Here is a 22204-nt window from a genome sequence, read left to right on the forward strand (position 1 = left end):
ACTTGTGCTCCAGCTGAACTCACTGGGGACTTAACATAAGCTCAGAGGTTTGGGTTCATGTTACACTAATTCATTTCCAAATCCATACAGAGATCAGCAAATCCAATGGTTCTTGAAAAACATAGAAGTGGTTTTAAATCATAGGGCTACAATCAAATCTGTAATTGACATTGGCTGGAATCAAGGGCTTTGGAGTTGACTTGATTGTCAATTTAATGGTGAAGGTAAAGTTGCATAGCAGTTGATGACATTGGAATAATATTATAATTCGCTGTCCCACCTTAAACATAATGATAAAAGATCACATGGGGTGGCTAGCACTGACCCTTTATACTTCTCTACTCCCAGAGCCTAGTTTTTGGCATGAACAAGAGCTTCTTTAAGGTTACTGGTGGTGTGTTTAACCAGATATGAATGTCTTGAGCTATGGGCAATCAGAGATTACTGGAATCCATCAGGTAGTCCCATTTCCTAGCCTGGGCTTTCTCTGGGAGCACCATGTAGTATGTCAGACCAGGGGATGCCTTTAGTTCCAGGACTGTTGGGCTTCTGTTGATGCTTTGCTGCTAGTCTGCTGTATGTTACACTTGCATCAAAGAGCTGTAACTGCACAGCTGTGCTTTGTGAAATATAAAGAAATGATATAATACCTTTTTCTTTTATAGACTGCTGGCTATTAAAATTCAGTCATATAACATCCCAGGTGGTTGGCTTTACCCTGCCAGTTTTGTCATTTTCCATTTGGGGCATCCTGCATGCCGCACTGAGGTGATAAAAGCCCATCGTAGGTCTTTGCTGCTTCAAGTTTTAAAGACAACTTTTTTGGCCTTGTTTCCTCTGGGAAGCTAAAATGCTAGGCAGTTGGTGCCACAAGGCCCTTGACAAGACTGCTCTGGGAGCCTTAGCTGACTCATTCTCAAGGAAAGTGTTGCATTTCCTAAAGACTGGGGTTGCTTTCCCAAGCACTGAAAACAGATATAAACTTTTACCAGACAAGATGTCAAAGTAACAGACAGCTTGTAGGCAACCATTCAATTCACAAATGAATGCTCCCCTGCCAGTGCTCCAAGAGCTGGTCTCCATCTCAGTGCCATTCTGGGAGGTCCATGGGCCTTGCCAGGTAGGTGACGCAGTGCTCCCTGGTGGCTAGGGGAAGTTTCTTCACCACCATAACTCCTGGCCAGTAGATTTTGGCTTGTGAAGCAAATATCCTGGAGCCAGCTAGGCTGTGCTGTCCTGGGCCTACAAGATGTGTTGGCTGAACCAGAGACATCATTTTACCTCCAGGGAGTTTCATATTGAAAGTGTCAGTGGGTTTTGCAGGTTCAAACCGAGCTGGCGTTTTCTTCAGCACATGTTCTCCATTGGCGATGTTGGACAGACCTCAAGATTTTGCATAGGCACAGATGACATCAAAGCAATCTAATGAGTAAACAGCAATTCCCATCACATAGATGAGGGGGAGGGGTGGGACACAAAAGGTAGTTGCGTTTGGAGTGATTGTTCTGTTCTCTTCCTCACTAGGATAAAGAAGTGAACCTGGAGCAGGTCCACAGACGCATGAACAGTTTAATCGATGAAGACATAGCCCACAAGCAGATCTCTCCAGCGTCCATCGAAATCTCAGCCTTGGAGATCGGTGGCATGCAGCCAGCTCAGACCCTGGAGCCGGTACGCGAATACCAGAACACGCAACTTTCTGTCACCACCTTTTTACCAGAACAGACAACTCATGGTGCCAGCAGGACACTCACAGCTGCCTCTGGCAGCAACCTGCCGCTGCCCCTGAGCAGCTCGGCCACCATGCCCTCCATACAGTGTAAACACAGGTCGCCAAATGGAGGACTATTTCGTCAGAGCCCTGTGAAAACCCCAATCCCTATGTCATTTCAGTCTGTGCCGGGGGGAGTCATTCCAGAAGCAATGGAGCCCTCTCACGGAACATCCATTTGATGAAAACAAACAGTAACACAACCAGCAGAGCTTTTTAATACAAAATTAAAAACAACAAAAAAAAACAGCAAAGAAACTCTTACATTTTTCTTGTATATAAGTGTAAATAATGAAAGAATGAAGTGGGGTAAAAGTGTATTTTGAATATTCCCAATTTTCGAAGTCAGTAAAAAACAAAAGAAAAAAAAACAAAAATGTATGAATGACTTTGTAAATTTTGTTCTATATGAATAAAAAGGCAAACTACTTGTGATCGTTCTCAAGTGCCAAAGAAGACCAGTTACTGGGACTGAGGGACGTACATTATTTTTTCTGTGGATTGCAACATGTATTCCTTTCTTGTTCTTGTTTTCAGAGCGAATTTTATCCATTTCTTGCCAGGAAAGTTCACCGTGCTCAGACCTCTCCTTTCCCTAGAACCCTATCACTGGCAATTCATTTGGAGAGTTTAGCAGCTGGTATTAGAATAATGGTAGCAAATGTTTTAAACCTGAGTTAAAACTAAAACCCAGCAAGTGATGGAAATGAACTTTTGCTTTCTAACAAGGATTGAGACATCCACGCAGTTCTTAAGTTTAAGCACAGGATTATGGAATGATGTTTTTACACGTGTACTGTGCTGTGTGTCTCTTCTTATTTAATCTATGTTTTGTTATATGTGTATATAAAATATATATGCTATATAGCATATATATTTCATATATATAAATGCTTCGATAAGAAACAAGTTTCTGGTTATGGGTAACGCTGTTAAGAAAAAACTGATCAGCTCTTTTTTTTGTCTTACGTAGACGAATGCAAAAGGAGAGTAACCAGTGGCTGAAAGGACAGAGAGAAGGGAGAGCTTGAGCAGGCAGGAGGTAATGGCACTGCAGTGACTGTGCCCTCTGGTGCCGTTCCTTTCTTTAAGATTTCAAGGAATTTGCTGCATAATGGATGTAACGCTTGCAGCTGAAGTTATATCCCTGAATGACAAGGCTAAGCTCATGACTACAAGCACAACTCTGCTTTTTTTTCTCACTGATTTTATAAAGAGAAATATGTTAATGGCCATGTCTATAATATTGGTAGAAGTGGCCATTAAAAGGTTTTGGTTTTTTGTCTGTGAAACACAGTCAAAGGACAAAGATAAAGCAACATGTATAGCTAATTTAATGTCTTATTCTGCAAATATTACCAGTGCAATTTCATATGACAAAAAAGGCAAAACCAAAACACGTTGTTTCATTCCCAAATAGTAGTTCTGATGCTCAAGATAACTGATTACCCCTCGCCCACTCTTGCTAATGGACAATCAATAGCTTCCAGAATTGGGATAATTTAATATCTTCTCGTATCCCTATGGCTAGGTTGCAAGTTCCCTCTGTAGCTGCATTTCTCCACTTAATTAGTTAACACTGATATTTGGAAAAGGCTGTAGGTCTCGGTGCAGCAAAATCACAGCCTACGTTAAGGTGGAAGACTGTGTTTGAACAGGGGGAAAAATGCATTCCCGTCCCCAGAAAATCAGCAGGCAATCTAGGTCAGGCTTTTGGATAAGTAAACATTTCATTGATCACTCCCAATTTGATCTGTATTATTAATCAACAGGTATATTTATAAGATGATAAAAGTCCCCAATTTTTTACATTTATATTTCAAGCAGTAGGGAAGAAAAATCAAGCTTGGATATAAAAGCAGTCTCACAGAAGAGGATACCCGGCACACAGTTTAAATGAGGGATACTGATGGTGAGCTTCCAGAAGGAGGACTCTTGCAGGGATTCATTTGCTTCTGTTGTCAGGGTGGTTCCTCAGGAGCACAGCACAATTTTGCAGTCTGGCACAAATTACGCTATTTGCCACAAAATAATTAAAAATGAGTTATGCTGTATTCAGCTGACCAGATTTATCCCATTTAGACGCTTGGCCCATACAAGCCTGGGATTTTTTTTTCCTTCCTCTTTTGTCATATTTTTCCCTCTTATTCTCTACAGGAAAAGATAGACATTTCTTGTCCTGACTTTTCTACCTTCCATGTACAGGCACCAGTTAGTTACAGCAGAATGAGCTGCACAAGAAGGCTGTGCACTCCTACATATCTGCAAAAACGCAAAGAAGAAAGGACGCAACTGTTTGCATTAGAAAAAAAATCTCTTTTTTAAATTCCCAATGTAAGATTTCTGAAGAGGTGCAAGGAGATGCATAGCTGCAAGTGTACAAGCTAGGGCTTGGTTGGAGCAGGTGCTTGGCAATCACCCTCATTCCTAGCATCCTCTGAGCTGCTTGGCCACATCCTCCCCTCTGGACGATGAAGAGCCACGGTGAGCCCCCAGTGCAAGGCAGCACAGCTGTTGCTGTCCATGATGTAGGAAATAAGTTCGTCAAGGGCTGCCTGAGCACGCAAGCAGGGGGCTGGAATGCTGCTTTGGTTGAGGCATCACTGCGTTCACAAAGTATATCAAGTCTTTTTTCACATTGTAGTCTAAACCACAGTGCTGAATAATTTAAACTGAACTGCATTTGTGGAACAAATTGTGAACGTAGTATATTTGGGAGATTAACATTCTCCATATTCAACATTCTTTTCCCGGCCCAGTCTTACCACATTCTATAATGTTTGGAAGTGTGATTTAATTTATAAATGGTGCTGGATCTGACTGGTTTTCATGCACAGACTATGAAAGACTTGTTTAAAAGCTCTGCAGGATTACATCTAAGACAATCAGGATCTTTCAGCATCAAACCACACTATCCTCATTCAGAGAATTATTTAAGCGTGTGTGTAAGCCCTATAGAAGCAGCTGCTTTATGCACAGGTTGAAGTGCCTTGCTGATTACTGATGGAGTTAAATGCAAGTACCAGACTAAATATATGGTTAATTTTAAGCAGGTGAATGAGCTTGCCAAGCTCCAGGGGACTATTCAGTTGCTTAAAGTTAACCAATAAAAGTGCTTTGCTGCACCAGGGTCTAGGCTGTTAAAGTAGTAATCCATGATGGCTATGGCACTGCCTACTAATTATTTATATAAAAGTTAGCAAGTCATAGCGTGGGCCTCTCAACCATGGCAGAGAGCTGTTAAATTTTTCATGTGGTGGTGGTTTGGTTTTTAGATTATTATGAACAAATCACCAGGTTCTTCCTGAACATAAACAATGTTTCTTTCCCTTAACTTTCGGAGTGTATAATTTCCATATTCGATCTCCTTTTTCAAATACATATCTTTATTTTGACAGCTCAAAGCGTACATTTTCTATATAGTATGTATCCATCACGCACTTGCATATATATATATATATATACATGCACAGTTATTCACAGATGAAGTGAGAAGTGTAATTTCCATGTGATGTAAGTGAGTACAAGCTCAAAGCCCTGAGAGAGCGATGCTTGTTTGCACCACTTACAGATCTGACCCTTCCCTTTTAGTACCTGGCAAGTAGAAAAAATGCAGAAATTCCTGAAAGCTTTGAAGACCAAGCTGCGCCCTTGATTTTCAAACAGAGCTTCCCTCTTAGTGTGCTTAAAAAGAAGAATAATGTCTGATCCCAAATATTCCGTATCCTCCAGGATGTTTACATTGCAAAGATGACTGTACAAGAAATGGAAATTGAGTGCCTATACCTTCCTTTTATCGCGCTCTTTTGCTGATGAACTTCTGCGAAAGTGACATCTGTGGCACAGCACTTGTAGTGCGTCTTGTTCTATTTATCCATTAGTTTAGAAATAACTATATTTTCATACAAAAATGTGACTCAGTTTCTTCTATTTGCTTGCAATCTGCTTGCAATTTGAAGGATGCATTGCTATTATTTCTTAGTAGTATGTCATGTTTTTTCTATTGCAATGAAAAAAATATAGTAATTGTGCTTTTTAATTTCAGAGTTGAAGCTTGATAGAATGTTTTAATGCTGAGTTACAACTACATGTGTGTGATACTTGGCTTGCAAAGTGAAAGTCCCACCACCTGCCTTGCTTTGGTAACCTGCCACTGCTGCACTGTAGATGAAGGCTCAGCAAAACATCTCACTTTCTCTCTGCCTACTGACAGACAGAACACCTAGCCGTGGGTTCTCACCTGTGTAAGCCAGCAACCCTTCCAGTGAAAGGACCAGCCAGGCTTTGGCTCTTAACAGTGGGACTGCCAGCACTACTTCCCATAAACTTGTATTCATTGCTAGCTCTGGAAAGGGAAATGTTTTGAGAGCCTCAGAAATGAAAACGTACCTGAAAGAAGAACTTATATCACTATTATTAATATCATTTTGAGCACTTAACATGGATTTAAATTTGAACTCGTAGCTGGAATAGCTTAGAAAACAAATTTATTTTAAAACCTGTTCAAGCTTAGGTGTATCTCTTCTCTAAGAAAGATTACAAGCTTCTGGCTTGGTGGCAAACAGCCTTCCTTTCAAAGGAAACCAAAGTACAGCAACCACAGTGCTCAGACCTTTTTATTTGATTTTATTTTAGTTTGCTTTGCTGAGTGGAACTTATGAACAGCTAAATAGTGACAAAGAACAAAATGCAACAAATTTGGGGAACGCTGTTGGAAATTTTCTAAAATAATCCACACCCTATTGCAACCTTGGGAAATGCAAGGAGAAAGGTAGAAGAAAACGGTGAAGAGAAACAAAATACAAGGTAAAAATGGACGTGTGGTGAGGGGGGAGGGAGGAAAGGATGGTTACAACTCATCTATCTTAAATGTCTAGCAAAGCTCTATTACTGTATCAGAAGCATAGATTCCATCATACAAGCAGTTGCCTCAGTTAATTATTATTTTCTTAACTTTTAGGAAACAAATAAAAACAGCTTTTGTTCTACCAGAAGCAGTTGTTATATTATTTAAGAGCTGGAATTATGTGTCTGCCAGTGCCAGGTTTTTTGGCTTGACTATCAGCTGGGGGAAATGAGCTCTGATGAGTGAGGTGTCCCTGAGCCAGCTGTGGGCTGTTTGCAGGATTGCACCCTGCTGGCTCGCTCGCTCTCAGCTGGGAATAATGAGCTGTGCTGAGCTGCTCATAACCCTCCAGCCCTAGGGGCTGAGGGTCAGTTGGAGTTGTTCTTTATGGCTTTGGTTGAGGTGTGTTGTTTTACTGCTCTTCATACGGGAGGGAAGTAATGCAGAGATGTCTCTCCACACTTGTGAGGTACTGATAAGAGCAAGAGATGTGTGGGGCTTGAGTCTCTTTCTGATTTTTGTACTTCTTGGTGTTTAAAATCAAGGTTCTGAAGTGGATTTTTAACTTTTTTAACTGATGAGTTATAAGGTATTACTGAAGTGGCTTTTCCCCCCTGCTTATTTGGAGATTGATTAATGCTGATAATAATATCTCTTTTGGTAAAGGATTGTGACCATCATGAGAAAAGTGTTTTGTCTTCTCCCCACTTCCTAGATCATAGTGAAAAGCCTCTAGTATATCTGTAGCTGTTCAGTTTTTTTTTTGTTGTTGTTGTAGTTATAAAGCCTTGTGATTTTAAGGCTATAAAACTTCCTAGTTGTCTTGATCTCTATGTTACATAGTGGGAGGAAAAAATAAATCCTCACAATCATAGACAAATACAGACGTGGCAAGCAGCTGGGCAGGGAAGAAAATCAAGCAGAAATGGTGGAGGGGAGAATATTTGCATGTTTTTGCCAATTGTTCAACTCCTGGAGTGCCTGGCTGGGACAGCAGATGGTTTCTGAGTAAGGATACACCATAAGTGACTATGCTTTAGAAACCTGAATAGTTGCAGGTGGGAAGCTACAAATCATAACGCAACATGCCCCCATATTGTTTTCCAAATAAAGAAAGCACCTTTTGTTTATTTTAATGCTGTAGCTGAAGCTGTGTATGATGGCATACGGGACCTGACGTTTTAAAACAGTTTTTGCTGATTATCAATCTGCTTTTGGGCTTTAAAGTGCTACTCATTCAGTAAAGAAAATAACTTAGAGTTTCTATATTTCAAATTTTCCTTTTTTTAAAAAAAAAATAAATAAAACTGTATTTTTTTTCTGAGGGAAATATTTTCCAAGTGGTTAACTCTAGCATAAGGGAGCCCAGAATTTCAGGTGAAGTTTGCAGCTAGAAGAGCAAAAGAGCAAACGGGCATGGCAGTGAATCTTAAGAGAGATCCCGGATTTATGTATGTTTTCTATGAAACAGCAGGAGAAAAATGTGAGTTCTGTTTAATGTGCTTTTTATGTGACTTATACTGGATCAAACCCATAAAAAATTAAACACTTATCAGAAGTAAAATATTCCAGGCTACTGAAATGCATGCTTGCAGATAAATCTAAGCAGATATAGAAATGTTTCCCTATCTAAGAGAAGTGTTATTTCAGCCTGCAGAGGCAGTTTTATTTACAGGTTGAGGATCCAAAGCATGCGACTGCAGCACCTCGTGCTGTTGTCCCACATGCTGGCTCAGTGCCTGATGTTGTGTCCCCTGACCATCGGTGACCACACTGGGAAATGGGGACAAGACTTAGTCTCAGAACTTCAATAAGGATCTCAGAAGAGCGAGCATGGCCCTGAGTGGGAAGTGCTCCTCAGCAAGGGTGGAGAGCCTGGGAATAAAGTAAGAAAAGGGCTGAAATGAGACTTTAGTGGGCTATTCATCAGGGTGGTGGACCTCTGTAGGTAGCTGCATATTGTTCTGCTTATTTATGGAGAGGTTTCCTAACATCCAAGTGATGTTAGATGGGATGCTCAGGTCAGGCTGGGCCTGGCACACAACACAGGTTGGGGTGCCCGTCTCTGATGTCCAGTGCCTGGGCAGCATTGCTTGTCCATTCTTCATAGCATTCCTTGTCTTGGCTGTGATCAGCTGTTCAGCGTTTGTCCAATTTTTTGACGGGGAAATGCACACTTACAGCATAAGAGCAGTTTCCTCTTGCACATTTGCATGCCTGGCATTGTCTTGTCACTTGTGTCAAAGTGTCAAGCAGAGAAACATATGCTTTGAAACAGAGCTTCTGCAGAGCATTTGGATCATTGAGGGCTGTCTGTCCATGTGCTTGTAGCATCTGCCATAGAAGAATATGAAGCTATCAATTTATTGCCCTGGTAATCCATATTTTATTCTGGACTGCAGCTGTGTTGCATTTAGTAGTGGGGAGTAATTGGCGCTCTGGGAGCATAGAGGTGTGTTGTGGGGCAAGTCCTACTGTTTTTGGAAACTAGAAGTATACATCTCGCATGCAGCAAATGCTGTGTTTGGGGGATGAAGCACATACGGTATCTCATGACTGAGATGTCGTGGCCAGAAAATGGAGGTGGAGTGCTGAGACAGGAGAGAGAGGGACCTCTGACAGGAAGAAGTGGCCTTCTAGAGTGGTATAGCTACAAGAAGCCATAGGCTGTATTGAGGCCCTGGAGCACATCCAGAGAACGGCAATGAAGCTGTGAAGGATCTGGAGCGCAGGTCTTATGGGGAGTGCCAGGAGGAACTGGGGTTGTTCAGTCTGGTGAAGAGGAGGGTCAGGGAGATCTTATGCTGTACAACTCTCTAAAGGGAGGTTGTGGTGAGGTAAAGGTCGGCCTCTTCTCCCAGGTAACAGGATAAGAGGTAACGGCCTTGAGATGTGCCGGAGATGTTTAAGTTGTATATTTGGAAAATTTCTTCTCAGGAAAAGTGGTGATGCACTGGCACAGACTGCCCAGGGAGGCTGTAGAGTCACTGTCCCTGGAGGTGTTCAAGAAACATGGAGATGTGGCACTGAGGGACATGGTTAGTGGGCATGGTGGGGGTGGGTTGGGGTTGGACTAGATTGTGGATGTCCAGCCTTTGGGTTTGCCTGGGCCACACTGTGTAAAGAAGAATTGTCTTTGGCTGCAAATACAGGCTTTGATCCAAAAGTAATGCCTTGTATTTATTTCCATGGAGATTACAACAGATATAAAGAGCACAGTAACACTATTTGATAGAGCAAATTCTCACCTACAAAACACTTTTTTTTTTTTCACCACCATTAGCTTTGCATTTTTGCCAGTGATGAACAAGAACTTGCATGTCATGCTTGCAAGAATCTGTACCAGTGGAGGTGACCCACTGTTGCCACCGCTGAAATGCAGCACCCACTGCCTCTCTGTGCTCACATCCACTGCTTGGTCTCCATAAACATTCAGCAAGCATCAGTGAATGTCAGTGGGTGCCATTTTTTTCCGTATGGAGAAATTCAATTCCACCCCTTTGCTTCAGATGCCATTTTGTCAGACTGCCCTTCTTCTGCTATCTGTCACATGGCAACAAAATGGCACAAAATATTGGCAGGAAGGGTTCTATATCTACTGCCATACCACCACCATCCGCCTCTGACATTGTGGGACGTCATCATAAAACAGGAGGCATTATGTTTAGGGCAGCACTTGTAGAATATACAATATGGTTAATATGTAATTAACAAGACATTTTAAAATTAAGTATTTATTCTTAAAATAGTTTAAGAAAGGAACAAAACCATAAAACTAGTGGGGTATTTGACCTTTTTTTGTGAAACTAATGCATCAGTTTTGTTCTGTGGTGGTGACTGCAATTCTTAGTGAGCTCACAAAGTGTTCATCAGAGATTTTTGATGAATCTTACTCTTCCTGTGCTTCATCCTTGCAAATTGTTCACAAATGTGCATGCTGCTGAAAAGCAATGACATGAATGAGGTGTGGTTGCGAAGCAGAGGATATTTTTCTCTGGTAAGAGAGGGCTTATGGCAGTCCGGCAAAGAGACATGATCAGATTTTTGAGTTGAATATCTGATTGCAACTCTATACGTTCCACTTGCAAGCTTCCAGGCAGTGTATTTATATCAAATGGAAATGGTCTTGCAAACATAAATTGACTTTTTTTCTTGCAATCCTGACACCTGTTCTCAGGCTCCTTTATCGCACCAGAAAGCACGGCTGCGTATTCCTCGCTGTTCAGAGCACCGCGTTGAGGCGCTGTATTGAAATGCAAACAGGTGTCAGCGCTGCACGGTGCCGCCCTCCCCATGCCCCGGTGTCAGGCGGCGCAGCCTTACCCGAGCACTGGTTGCTTGGTGCCGAGCGATGGGCGCGTGCTCGGAGCCGCCGAGGTGAAGAGGCGCGGCCGGGACGGCGCGGGGTGGGGGCCGCAGGTGGTCTGGGGGCCGCACGCGCCCGTGCTAAGCGATAGTAGAGATCTTTTCTACCAACCTCAGTGATTCTCTGAGTCGCGTTCTCCAGCGCTAACCTGGATGTTTCGCAGCCCGGTGAGTCCCAGGCCGTTGGTTCTGAAGCCTACCTAGTTCCACAGCATTAAGTGCCGTGAGAAGTGTACTAAACTTTGTATTAAGGACTGAAGCAGCAGGCAGAGGAAGCATGTGAAACGCGAAGCGTTAAATCAGGCCATCAGTTGAATTGCTCTTTATCTCTTAACCCCTCTACTCGTGTGGCTTTGGGAAGCCCTTCTCCTGCTCGCGTGGCTGCAGGGGCAGCTCCGGGGACAGGTGCGTGAGCAGGGACGGGTGGTGGCCTCGGTGGGTGGCACAGTGCATCACGAAAATGTCCTTCACAGGAATACAGTGTTCAAATTGCTTTGAGTTAAACTGTGATCTACATGTGCATTAAAGAGGAGGATCTGTGATTCCTTTTGTTAGGAAGCACAAAGGATTGCATTTATGTAGAGGATCAGCGTTGCACAAATCCCAGCAGAAGTGGAGATGACTGCACAGTGAGTTGCAAATTGAAAGCATTCACGCTTGAACAGTAAAATAACGCTTTGCTTTTGATTTGAAGTAATTAATTGGAAATAATTAGCATTACTCACCTGGCTTTAGTTTTGTTGTTTATGAAGTCATTATTGAGAGTGAGCAATGGCACGTGATGGTTATGTTTCTGTGTCATTCCTCTTTGTTTTTTCAAGCACTGGAAGGAAATGGCTTAAGTATTCCGACCGTCAAAAAGGTGGGGAGGAAAAAAATGATTCTATGATTGAGTCTAAGACGTATAAGTTCTCCAGACTATTAAACTGCAGTGGGACTTGTGAGCCAAACTGCAACAAATCCCTTTGATAATCTCTGATCAAAGTAGTCGTCAGCTCACCGTTACTTTGTGTGTGTGTTGCTTCAGGTGCATGGATTGAGATTTCAAAGCTGTTTCTGTATTTTTGCATGATTAATTCAAGCCCATAGGGTTTGAATTATGTATAAATTATATAAAAATAGGGTTATTTTTTGTGTTCTTATAAACTTTGATCAGTTTTGAAACTGATGTCTTGGCTTCCCACCTTCTCTCTGTCTTAGGCTACCAGTGTTTTTATATGAAGAGTAAATGTGCTGTTCATAAAGGCACAAGGGTGAACTTTCTGGCTTTCATTGATGCTTCCTCCTGGGAGTAGCCTTTGCGTGTGTATGAAAGCATCTAACATGTGCTATCAACGTGTATTTTAACTGATTGTTGGTATGGCAAGGCCACCTTATACTTGGTAAACCTGATCAAAGTCTTGACATGTGTAAGGAAGCTGAACTTGGTGCCTTTCCCATATGAAACATCTTCAAATACTTGCTGTTTACTTACACTGACCTCTGAGACACCAACCTTTGCAGGTCTCAGACTCTTAAGACTCATGAAAGTTCCAACTGTTCAAAAAATTAAAATGGAACTATTTCAGTGCTGTAAGAGGTTTCACCGATAATGTTATGTGGAGAGGGAAAGTACATTTCAAGGGCTGTAATGCAGAGACCATTAAATAAACTGCAAGCAAGTACTCCAAATATTCTATTAATGCTAATGATGTTAGTATTTTTTCCTTTGGTTAATTTTGTTCAATAATTCATACAGTATCCCCATCTGACTAAATATATCTTTAGAATGAGATTATATTTCTTTGCATGTAAACACAAAGGCAGTGTTACCTTGTGCAATGGGAGAGGGAAGGGATATTTATCTTGTTTGTTATGTAGCTATTACTGGATATTTGAAGTGCAATAACTTTAGAAGCCCAAAGAATTATCACAGGAAGGTGAATCAGTCTGAGAAACTGGAGCACTTTTAAGGAATCAGGTGCAAAATACAGTCCTTCTTGTCTGAAGACCTTGAAATCAAAATGCATTGTTATTCTCTCTAGCCAGATTTGTATTCTCGCTGTAGCGTGTGTTCAGAATGCTCCTTCTCAGAAGGGCAAGAGATGGTGTGCTATGTTACTCTAGCTTTTCTTTCCATCTTTACCTTAAGGCAGCAGTGGTACCTGTGGCATGTGTGGTTTTGAGTTATGCATGTTTGTGTGGTGGTTTTGATTTGTTTGTAGTTGATCTTTATTTTCTTGGTAGTGTTTTTGGGGGAAGATGAATAGCAATGATGTCCCAGGGTCTCAGCCTTAATGCCTGGGTGGTATTTACAGCCTAGCAGAATCTTGGATTTCCCATTGTTGTCTGCATGGATAAACTGTAGTCTGATCTTCTAACAGATTTTTCAGAGAAGCAAAAATTGTCACCTGTTTTCCTTATTTACGCCAGCCACAGAAACCTCTGTGAAGTGTGATCTATTTCCTGGTGCCTAGTTACATCAACTTGAGACTTGACCAGTCTTTGATGTGACAGTCACAGGGAGTAGCTTTCTCAGATTTCCAAACGAGAATTGAGGAGAAAAATATCTGGAGAGGGAAAGAGAAGCAGTGGCAAAGAAGCATTCCATTTGTCCCAGTGGGGTGGATACCATATTCATTTGTTACTCATAGGAAGCCCTACTGAGGTTGCAGGTGTGGAGGGCATTCTTGTGCATAAGGTGTTCTGGAGCTGGAAGGGTATATTATTGCCCCAGAAAGATGAGTTTTTTTTTTAAAAAAAAAAAACTTTTTCCCTTTGTCCTTCCCATATACTTAAGCAGTCTCTATTGAAGACATTTGAGTTTAATACTGCTTTCTAATTTCTCTGTTCTTTTCCTTATGAGACTCACATGCATGAAAGCTTTTCCTTTCCTACAGGAGTGGAAGTTCTCTGCTTTTGTGGCTCACATGAAGTACTTCCTCTGCTGGAGTTAGTGATTTGTCGGGGGCTGGCCAAGATGTCCTGCTTGCTGGCTGGTGTATGCTTGTGTAGCCAAGAGTGAGGAGAATCAAGGAAAAACCATGTGACAGTGAAAAGCAAAAAGCCTTTTAGAATCTGAATTCCCATGTCTGAGGATAATTATATTTAGCTAGGATTTGGAGCTTTGTCCTTTGAATGCCATGTACTAACAGTTAAAATAATCACCAGCGTGAGTGAGAAGACAATGGCTTTATTTCTCAGCTTATTTTATCCTTATAGTTGGTGGTGTTACCTGCTGTATTGGCCACTGTTCTACATTCTCTTTAGTGCCTCCAGCAGCTAGGCAGTATGTACCCCTGCATATTGTATGGTGTCAGAGCTGGATGACATGATAATGCAAGTTAGCTGTCGTCTTCCCATCCTGCAGTCATTTTCTCAGCCGTAACTTAGTACCCCTTATTTTGACTTGCTACTGGCAAACAGAGCATGGAGCTTGAAACTTAAGGATGACTGAGCAGAGGCTGGGCCCCAGCTGGAAACTGCAGGGCTTGTGCCAGAATGCCCGCTGCCTCTGGCAGGCACTCATCTCCCTGGACCCTCAGAATGGAAATACTCCTTATGAGGAAGGAACGTTAGGAAATAGTATTTTTCTGAAAGAGTGGTCAGGTGCTGGAATGGGCTGCCCAGGTAGGTGGTGGAGTCACCATCCCTGGAGGTGTTCAAGGAATGTTTAGACATTGTGTTGAGGGACATGGTTTAGTGGGGTTATTGGTGGTAGGCGGATGGCTGGACTGGATGATCTTGTAGGTCTTTTTCAACTTCGGTGATTCTATGATTCTAATTGCATCTCTGGTCCAGCATCCACCTCTAGCTTCTGCATGTCAGCCTGATGCTCAGTGACCCCTCTGTTGTGCCTTGTGAACCTCTCTTTATCCCTATCAAAGCAGAAGGCAATTGTAAGGGCAACACAAATTATCCTTCTTCTGTAATGGCCTGAGCTCTGAAGCATTCAGTGGATAAGGATTTCGATGGTCATGGCCAGAGGATTGTGGTCAGTTGCCCAGGTGGAAGCCAGTCATAAGTGGTGTCCCCTGGGTTTGTCTTGGGATTGGTGCTCTTTGACATTTTTATCATGACATAGGTGATGGGATCAAGTGCACCCTCAGCAAGTTTGCAGATGATACCAAGCTGAGTGGTACAGTTGGTAAAATAGAAGGAAGGTATGCCAGAAGGACTAACTAGAAGGGTGGGCCCACGTAAACCTAATGAGGTTCAACAAGGCCGACTGCAAGGTGTTGCACTTGGGTTGGGGCAATCCCAGGTATGCATACAGACTGGGAGAGCTTGAAAGTAGCCCTGCCAAGAAGGACTTGAGGGTCCTGCTAGATGAAAGACTCAACATGAGCCAGCAGTGCGTGCTTGCAGTATGGAAGGCCAATAGTAGCCTGGGCTGGATCAAAAGAGGGGTGGCTGGCAGGGACAGGGAGGTGATTGTCCTCTTCTGCTCTGCCATCATGAAGAACCCGGTGGAGTACTGCATCCAGGTCTGGGGCACCCAGTGCAGGAATGATGTGAAGCTTTTGGGCGGGATCCAGAGAAGGGCCACAAAGGTTATCAGAGGGCTGGAGCATCTCTCTTCTGTTATGAAGACAGATAGAGGGAGCTGAACTTGTTTAGCTTGGAGAAGAGAAGGCTGCACGGAGATCTCAGTGCACCACTTCCGATATTTAAAGGGAGATTATAAACAGGAGGGAAATAAACTTCTTATGTGAGCAGACAGTGATAGGACAAGGGGGAATGGTTTTAAACTAGGGGATGAGATACTTAGATTAGATATCAGGGGAAGCTTTTCACAGGGAGGGCAGTGAGGTGCTGAAACAGGTTGCCTGGAGAGATTGTGGATGCCCCATCCCTGGAGGTGTTCAAGGCCAGGTTGGATGGGGCCCTGGGTCCCCTGATCTGGTGCCTGATTTAGTGGCTGGCAGCACTGCCCACAGCAGCGGTTTGGAAGTAGATGATCTTCAAGGTCCCTTCCAGCCTTCTTAGGTTTGTGGTGCAGTCTGCCCCGTGATCTTTTGGGCAGAGAAGGATAGTTTGAATCTTCATCTACCATTCATAACCTAACTGCTCTGATTTTTATCGTTATTTTTAGGTTTTTAGAATTTGTTGTATGCAGCTATGAAATATGGTGGTTGGGCACAATTCTCTGTTAGTGAGCCGTGCATTTTAACAGTCTTGTTTGAATATGTTGATTTGTTTCATGTTGAGTAGCTTGGTTTGCATGTGTGAAATGCCTGAGTTTTAGATGCGTGACCTTTTTAATTGTTTGGCTTTTACGTGTAAATTAGTTCTGTGTCAGCCAAATACTGTCTTCATTAGAAAACAAAATGCGTAGCCTGGCACCTAATGTTTCCATTAGCTTGTTTAAATACTCTGGGTTTGGAGCTGGGCCAGATTGTTTATTCAGAGTGCATTTTTAATTGGATTATTGGTACACAATAATTGATGTATCACTGATCGATTAGTAAAATATAGATGTTTGAAAGTGTTCTGACATATCCTGGTGGAGTTCAATTGAAATGTTTAGCCCTATATGGCAGCAAAACCCTTTCTTCTTTTCATGCTAAATAATCAAAACCAAATGGTTTCATGGTATATTTGATATAAATCTGCCTCTGTTTAAAAAAAATATCTTCTGCTTGTTTGAGATGCATCTTTCAGTCCTTTATGTACAAAGGAAGCAATCCTTTTCCTGTCAACTTTGAGAATGGGTATCTTCATTTTTGGATTAGGAAACTCTAACAAGGACTTCTTTCTGTCAGAAGGATAAGAAATTTTTCTGAATGCATTTTCCTTGAGAACTGACCACTTGTATCCACTTCTTCAGTTTTTGTCTTTCCATCAGTTGTAAAGAGAAGTTGCTAAAAGATGAATCTGTTTTTAATCTGAGAAAAGATCTCTTGTTATCCCCTAAGCACTGAGTTGTGCTAAGGATTGCTTGAACAGGTTCAAAGGATTTTTGAACATGTGTCTTTGTTATGTCATCTGAATTGTCCTTTGTGACTTTCTAAAGGACAATAGGTTGGAGAAGATCGATTTTTTTTTTTTTTTCCTGTTCACCACCACCCACCTACATACTTTTCTTATATAAATGCAGTTGTAATTTGGGAGGAGGGGACTAGAAAAGAGCGAGGCCTACTGTCTGTCTCCCCAGCAGCTGGAGGCAGGGGGTAGGGCTGTGGGATTGCTGCCCTGAGCCCCACTTTGGTGCCTGTGGTGCAGGCTGGGCTGCAGGATGGACTGAGCAGGTGGCTGTGGGGTTTGGGGCAGCTCCTGCCCCGCAGAACTCCTGCCCACACTTCCACCAAACTGCTGGTGGTGCCCCTGGAGTCTGCTGGCCCCAAGGCATCGCCAGTGTAAGTGGAGGATTCTGTCTTGTGTCACTCTAGTTGTGCCCTGTCAGGGCTGCTCCAGGTTTGGGAGGGTAATGACACTGCTGTGCTGCTTTCCTCAGGTGGCTGTGCTGTGAGCAGGCAGTGGTCTCTTCTAGTTGGTGTGTGACTGGGCAGGATTAGATGGATTTGTGTACTCAGTGAGATTAGTGTGCTGATGTTGGCTGTCTCCAGCTGCTCATGGACCAAATGGCTGTGGTGCAAGTGGTGTATAAATAGGGTTTATTACGTGGGGGGCGTTGATGTGTTGGGCAAGCAACTGTATGAAGGTGTCAGCCTGATCTGAAGCCCCTGCAGCAGGCTTTGATAGCTCTTGTGCTTTATGTACAGGAATGGCAAACCTAGGGGAAGAACAGTGTTGCAGGTGGTTCCCAGAGCAGTGCTTAAACCCTGAGCTAAAGACTCAGAGTTTGGGTTGCACAACTTTGATGCAAAAATCAGCAGAGAAAATGGGATTCTGTATGACTTCAGTGACTGTGACGCTGGAACATGCCAGTTTATGGTGGTCCCCCTGAGGAGCAGGCAAGGCAATGACCCTTCTGTGTCCCTTTGATTTCCAGCTGGGATCTGAACCTCCCTTCACTTCCAGCTGCTGAGCTGGGAGTGGCTGAGGGCACTGAGGCAGAGCCAAGGACAGGCTGCGCTGATGTCCCTTGCTGGTTGTCCTGCAGCAGGAGTTTTTGTTGGATGTTGGAAGTTTGAGCAGGCTGGAAAATGTTCTTGCTGTCCGTAAGCTGCTTGGATTTGAAGTTTCTCTTCTCCTCTGTGCCTTGTCTATCTTGCAAACTCTTCTGTTGTTATAGAGTAAGCGTATAGATCCTGCCAACGTTTTCTTTGTTAACCGGCTTAGGGTAGAACCTTTCTTACTGTTTTATAAGCAAGATGTTTTTATTTGTAAAATACTGACATACTAGGATTTCTGATTGGAGACAAAACATTTCTAGTAAAATGTAATGCCAAGTTCATGTTAGAATATTAGAAATTGTCCTATTGCCTCTCTTGCTCAGTCACCAAGTTCTTCTAGTTTGAGACACGGGTAACATTGTCTACCCTGCTGTAAAGGTTATTGATGGAGGGGGAGCTTGGAACCATCTCCTGCTCCAAATGAAAAACCAAAGTGCCCTCTCCATAGCTTAACTCCTGTAACTGCTTTGTCCTGGCTAGGAGAAAGAGTCAAAGCCCTATCTGCCAATTGGTCTGACTCAGACTTGAATTCAGCTGGAAGCAGTTCACAGCTGCTGCCTTCTCCTTATCCTAGAGCAGCTCTCTGAAAGCTAAAGATGTCTGTCTAGGTGCCATGCAGCAAGGAATACTAACTTCTTGGTCATGTCTTGAAGAAAGAAGCCTTTTCCCTTTTGGAGACAAAGGTCAGACTCTGTTGTGATCACAATAGATGTTATGGGTGTCACCACTTGGATAGGTGCATTTTCCCATTGCTGCTGCAGGCAAAGAGCTCTCTCTCCCTCTAGCCAAAATCTGCTACTGCTGACCCTGCATCACTTTTTGGCTGGTAGCAGGAAACCTGGCTGCCCTGGGAACCTTTGTGGGAGTGTGTGCAGGAACCATGAATTGGAGAGCTGGTCTGAAGCACCCCCAGAGGCTGGGGGAACAGCTGCAGCTGTGTCACTTAACAATGCTTATTTTACCCAAGCAAGGGGGTACTGAATGACATGCTGCCTTTGGTGTTGCTGTTCTGATTTTTTGTCCTTTTAATGACATGTCACTCCTCCATTTGTTCGGTTGAGTCTATTACTAAATGTTTATGAGGGACTTTGTGCAGTGGAGTGGCCTTTGATGGCCTGAAATGAGCTAGTGGTGCTTTGCTCTGTCCTACCACCTTAGTTAGCCTCTTCTAAAACCCTCTATTGCTAGGTCACGCTGACCCTCGTGGGTCCGAGCTGATTTGTGCAGAGGTTCTTCAGCTAAAATCACACCATGGGACACCATGGCCTATCTAAACAAGTGTTAAATCTGTGAAATGTGAAATCTGTAGATAAAAGCAGGCTATAAATAGAATGGTTAAAATGAAGGGAAGAAAAAATGATTTTTATGAAGTCTCTGATAAGGACCTGTGTAAGATTAAGTTAGTTTCAGTGTATCCAAATGTCAGTCTACTGTGAAGATCATCTTTTGAAATGGAGTTCGTCATCCTGTGAAGCTGAAGTGTCCAGGAAGTTCCTACAGACAATAGGAGGGATACTTTTCTGAGATTCTTATTTTTTTCTTTTAGAATATAAACTGAGTCCTCCTTTTCTTTACAAAAATAAATTAAATAGTGTATTATTTACAATAGATCTGCTATATATAACTAGTCAAATATTTGATCAGTTTCTCTATAATTGGAGAAGTCAACTCTGATACATACCTCCCAGAACTTGGCAAAGCTTATTTCTCCATTGTGAGTGGCCTAAAAATTGTTTCCTTCCAATCTGTTCAACTTGCTCATATCTTGTCATTGTTGTTGCAGAAGTAACAAAGATTGCTGTTTTTTTTTCTTGTTGGAAAAATGCAGTAGGTGGAGAAGACTATCAAATCAGTAGCTAGAGAGGTGCTGCAAGGAAACGAAGAGTGCTGTGGAGATGACAAAGGTGACCCTCCAGCTTAATGCTTAGACTCCACGGAAGGAATGGCTGACAGATCTTTATTTTTAGTCATCATGCTGAATAGATTTCCATGTTGGCTGTGAAGTCTGGTCTCTTAGAGGACTCATAGCTACAGTCAGGGTAATTCCACGGGATGGAAACTGTAAGAAAACAGCCTTCTGCAGCATGGAGATAGCAGATACAGTATCATCAGTTATCATGGCTCTTAAACGTTAAAAAGCCAATTTCTCTGTAGAAGAAACAAATGCCCCCAGAGGATTGTACAGACAGAGGTTTCAGCTCTTACCTCAAGAAGATGGAAGAATGAAAATGTACCTGAGGTGGGTTTTGTTGACGCATGGTGTGGCTCTGCTTAATCTTTCATGTGTAGTGGTGCCGTGTTACTTCTAGTTTATGCTCTGATTTTGTGATGTGTGTGTACACATGCAGACAGTCCATGGTGGCACTGGCAGCCTTCAAACTATTCTGTGCTCATGTGTGTTGCCCAGCTGAAGAGCTGACCTGATCCCTCGGGGTAGGCAGTCTCAGGCAGAGGGTCTGGTTCTCTTTGCTGAAGGTCTCAAATTATTCTCCTCCCAGGCAGCAGGCCAAGCTGTGTTTGTTGCTCTCTGTGGGCCCTCGTTTTTCCTTCTTCAGACTGCTTTTCTAAGCAAGTTGCCTTTCCTATATTTCTTTAAGAGCTGCTGTTTGTTCCCTCACAGATGGCACCTAGTACTCTGTTCACCCCAAGCCACAGTCTGCTCCCCTGGTGGCCAGAGGAAATGTTGGGTTTTGAAGAAATGCTTCTGTAGGATTTGAGTGAAATGAGTAGGTGAAAACCATCAGTGATGTGTGAGAGAACAGGCGCTGTGCTGGTGCAAGATGGAAGCTTGCTTCCCCATCACTCACTCCTTGGAGGCTGGGAAACTACTTGGGTTATGTAGTGGTTTCCGTGAAGCTGTGGTCAGTTGGAATTCTAGGTCACTGAAAGGTAGGGAAACCCTCTGCAACAGCACCTGTAACTCATCTTGCTCTTTCGGACTTATCTCAAGGAACTTGTTTTCTGTCTAAGGGAGCAATTAATATCTAACATTCTGCTTATGTTCCTGGATACTAGTGTTCTTATTCTAACATTGTACAAGTAATTCAGGATTAAAAAAACAACCATCACAGGATAGTGCCCAAGGACAGATGCATACAGTAGCGAGCCTACCAGCAAACCACAGGAATGCTTTAGAAACATAACAGCAAAATACAGGATATTATTATTAATATATTATGGTTTTTCTTGGAGGAAAAACTTACTAAGTCTGTGCCTTTATCAATCATTTATTTCTTCTGGAATAAAACAGACTCCTAACAATCTTGCATCTATCTATGGAAGTCCCTGTGCATGTTCTCCAGCCAGGATTTACAGTCCCCAGTAGATTCCCAGCACCAACGTAGTGTTCCTTAAATGAATCTTTAAGGGCTCATTTCCTTAGTTATATTCCCATTTTATTTAATTACACTTCCTGAGGAGAAGTCATTCTGTTTTATGTTTAAGGCTGCTGTATGCATGTGAAACAAGAGGTAGACAGAACTGGTAAAAATCTGTTGTGTGAAGCTTTTTTGTGACTGAGATAAAGCTGTGACCATATTGCCATAATATCTGGAAGATGCACTTCTCCAACAGTTTTTCATTTGTTTTGGTTTCAATTGTTTGAAGTGTCAAGAAAAGCACTAGGAGAAAAGAAAATTTTTATTTTTGTTAAAAGTAATGCCTTTATTTATTTTAGGCTATACTGACTGCAGAATATCCTGTGGTTTTAACTCCTTTGTCTAAGAAGAGGGAGGTGACTTCTGTGGTTTGTAGGTTTGTTGTTGTTTTGTTTATTCTTTTAAATAGATCTTTCCATGAATCCAGAAGGGAAATTCAGTCTCTCTTGGAGTGAGCACTGCTTTAACCTTTTATGACCAGTAAGCAGGCTGGTTAAATGGAAGATGAAGATATCAGATCATTGAGGAGCATTACATGCAGGTCCCAAGGGTGCAGGCTTCTGCCTGAATGGGAATTCAGTGTCAGAAGGGGGTAAGGGAAAACAGAAGATGTTCTTGGTATCTCTAAAATGCCTAATTTTGCCTCTCGCAATTGTTCTATTTCTTTAGGGCTGTAGCTTAGCCCTCCTTGTGCTAATTAGAAGCGTCACTGCTTCCCTGGTTTCTGAAGTGCGTAAGTGCATCTCAGCAGGGATACGAGGCCAGGCTTGGTACAATAAACCTGTTA

At 42.6% G+C, this 22204-nt stretch overlaps 1 protein-coding gene across 3 annotated transcripts in view; it reads left to right on the forward strand.

Annotated features, from left to right (window-relative positions):
• The window catches only part of GRID1 (glutamate ionotropic receptor delta type subunit 1), a 567614-nt gene that overhangs the window by 540766 nt on the left and 4644 nt on the right, over positions 1-22204 (forward strand). For 2 of the 3 annotated variants that reach the window (XM_021400715.1, XM_021400716.1), the window contains one exon: positions 1525-7086. In XM_021400715.1, coding sequence (XP_021256390.1) covers positions 1525-1953 — 429 coding nt within the window. In that variant the 3' untranslated portion in view covers positions 1954-7086. Of the gene's footprint in view, positions 1-1524; positions 7087-22204 lie in introns of those variants that run through there. The other variant, XM_021400718.1, reaches the window with a different exon arrangement.

This window comes from Numida meleagris, chromosome 5 (genome assembly GCF_002078875.1).
Source record: "Numida meleagris isolate 19003 breed g44 Domestic line chromosome 5, NumMel1.0, whole genome shotgun sequence".
Lineage (NCBI taxonomy): Eukaryota > Metazoa > Chordata > Aves > Galliformes > Numididae > Numida > Numida meleagris.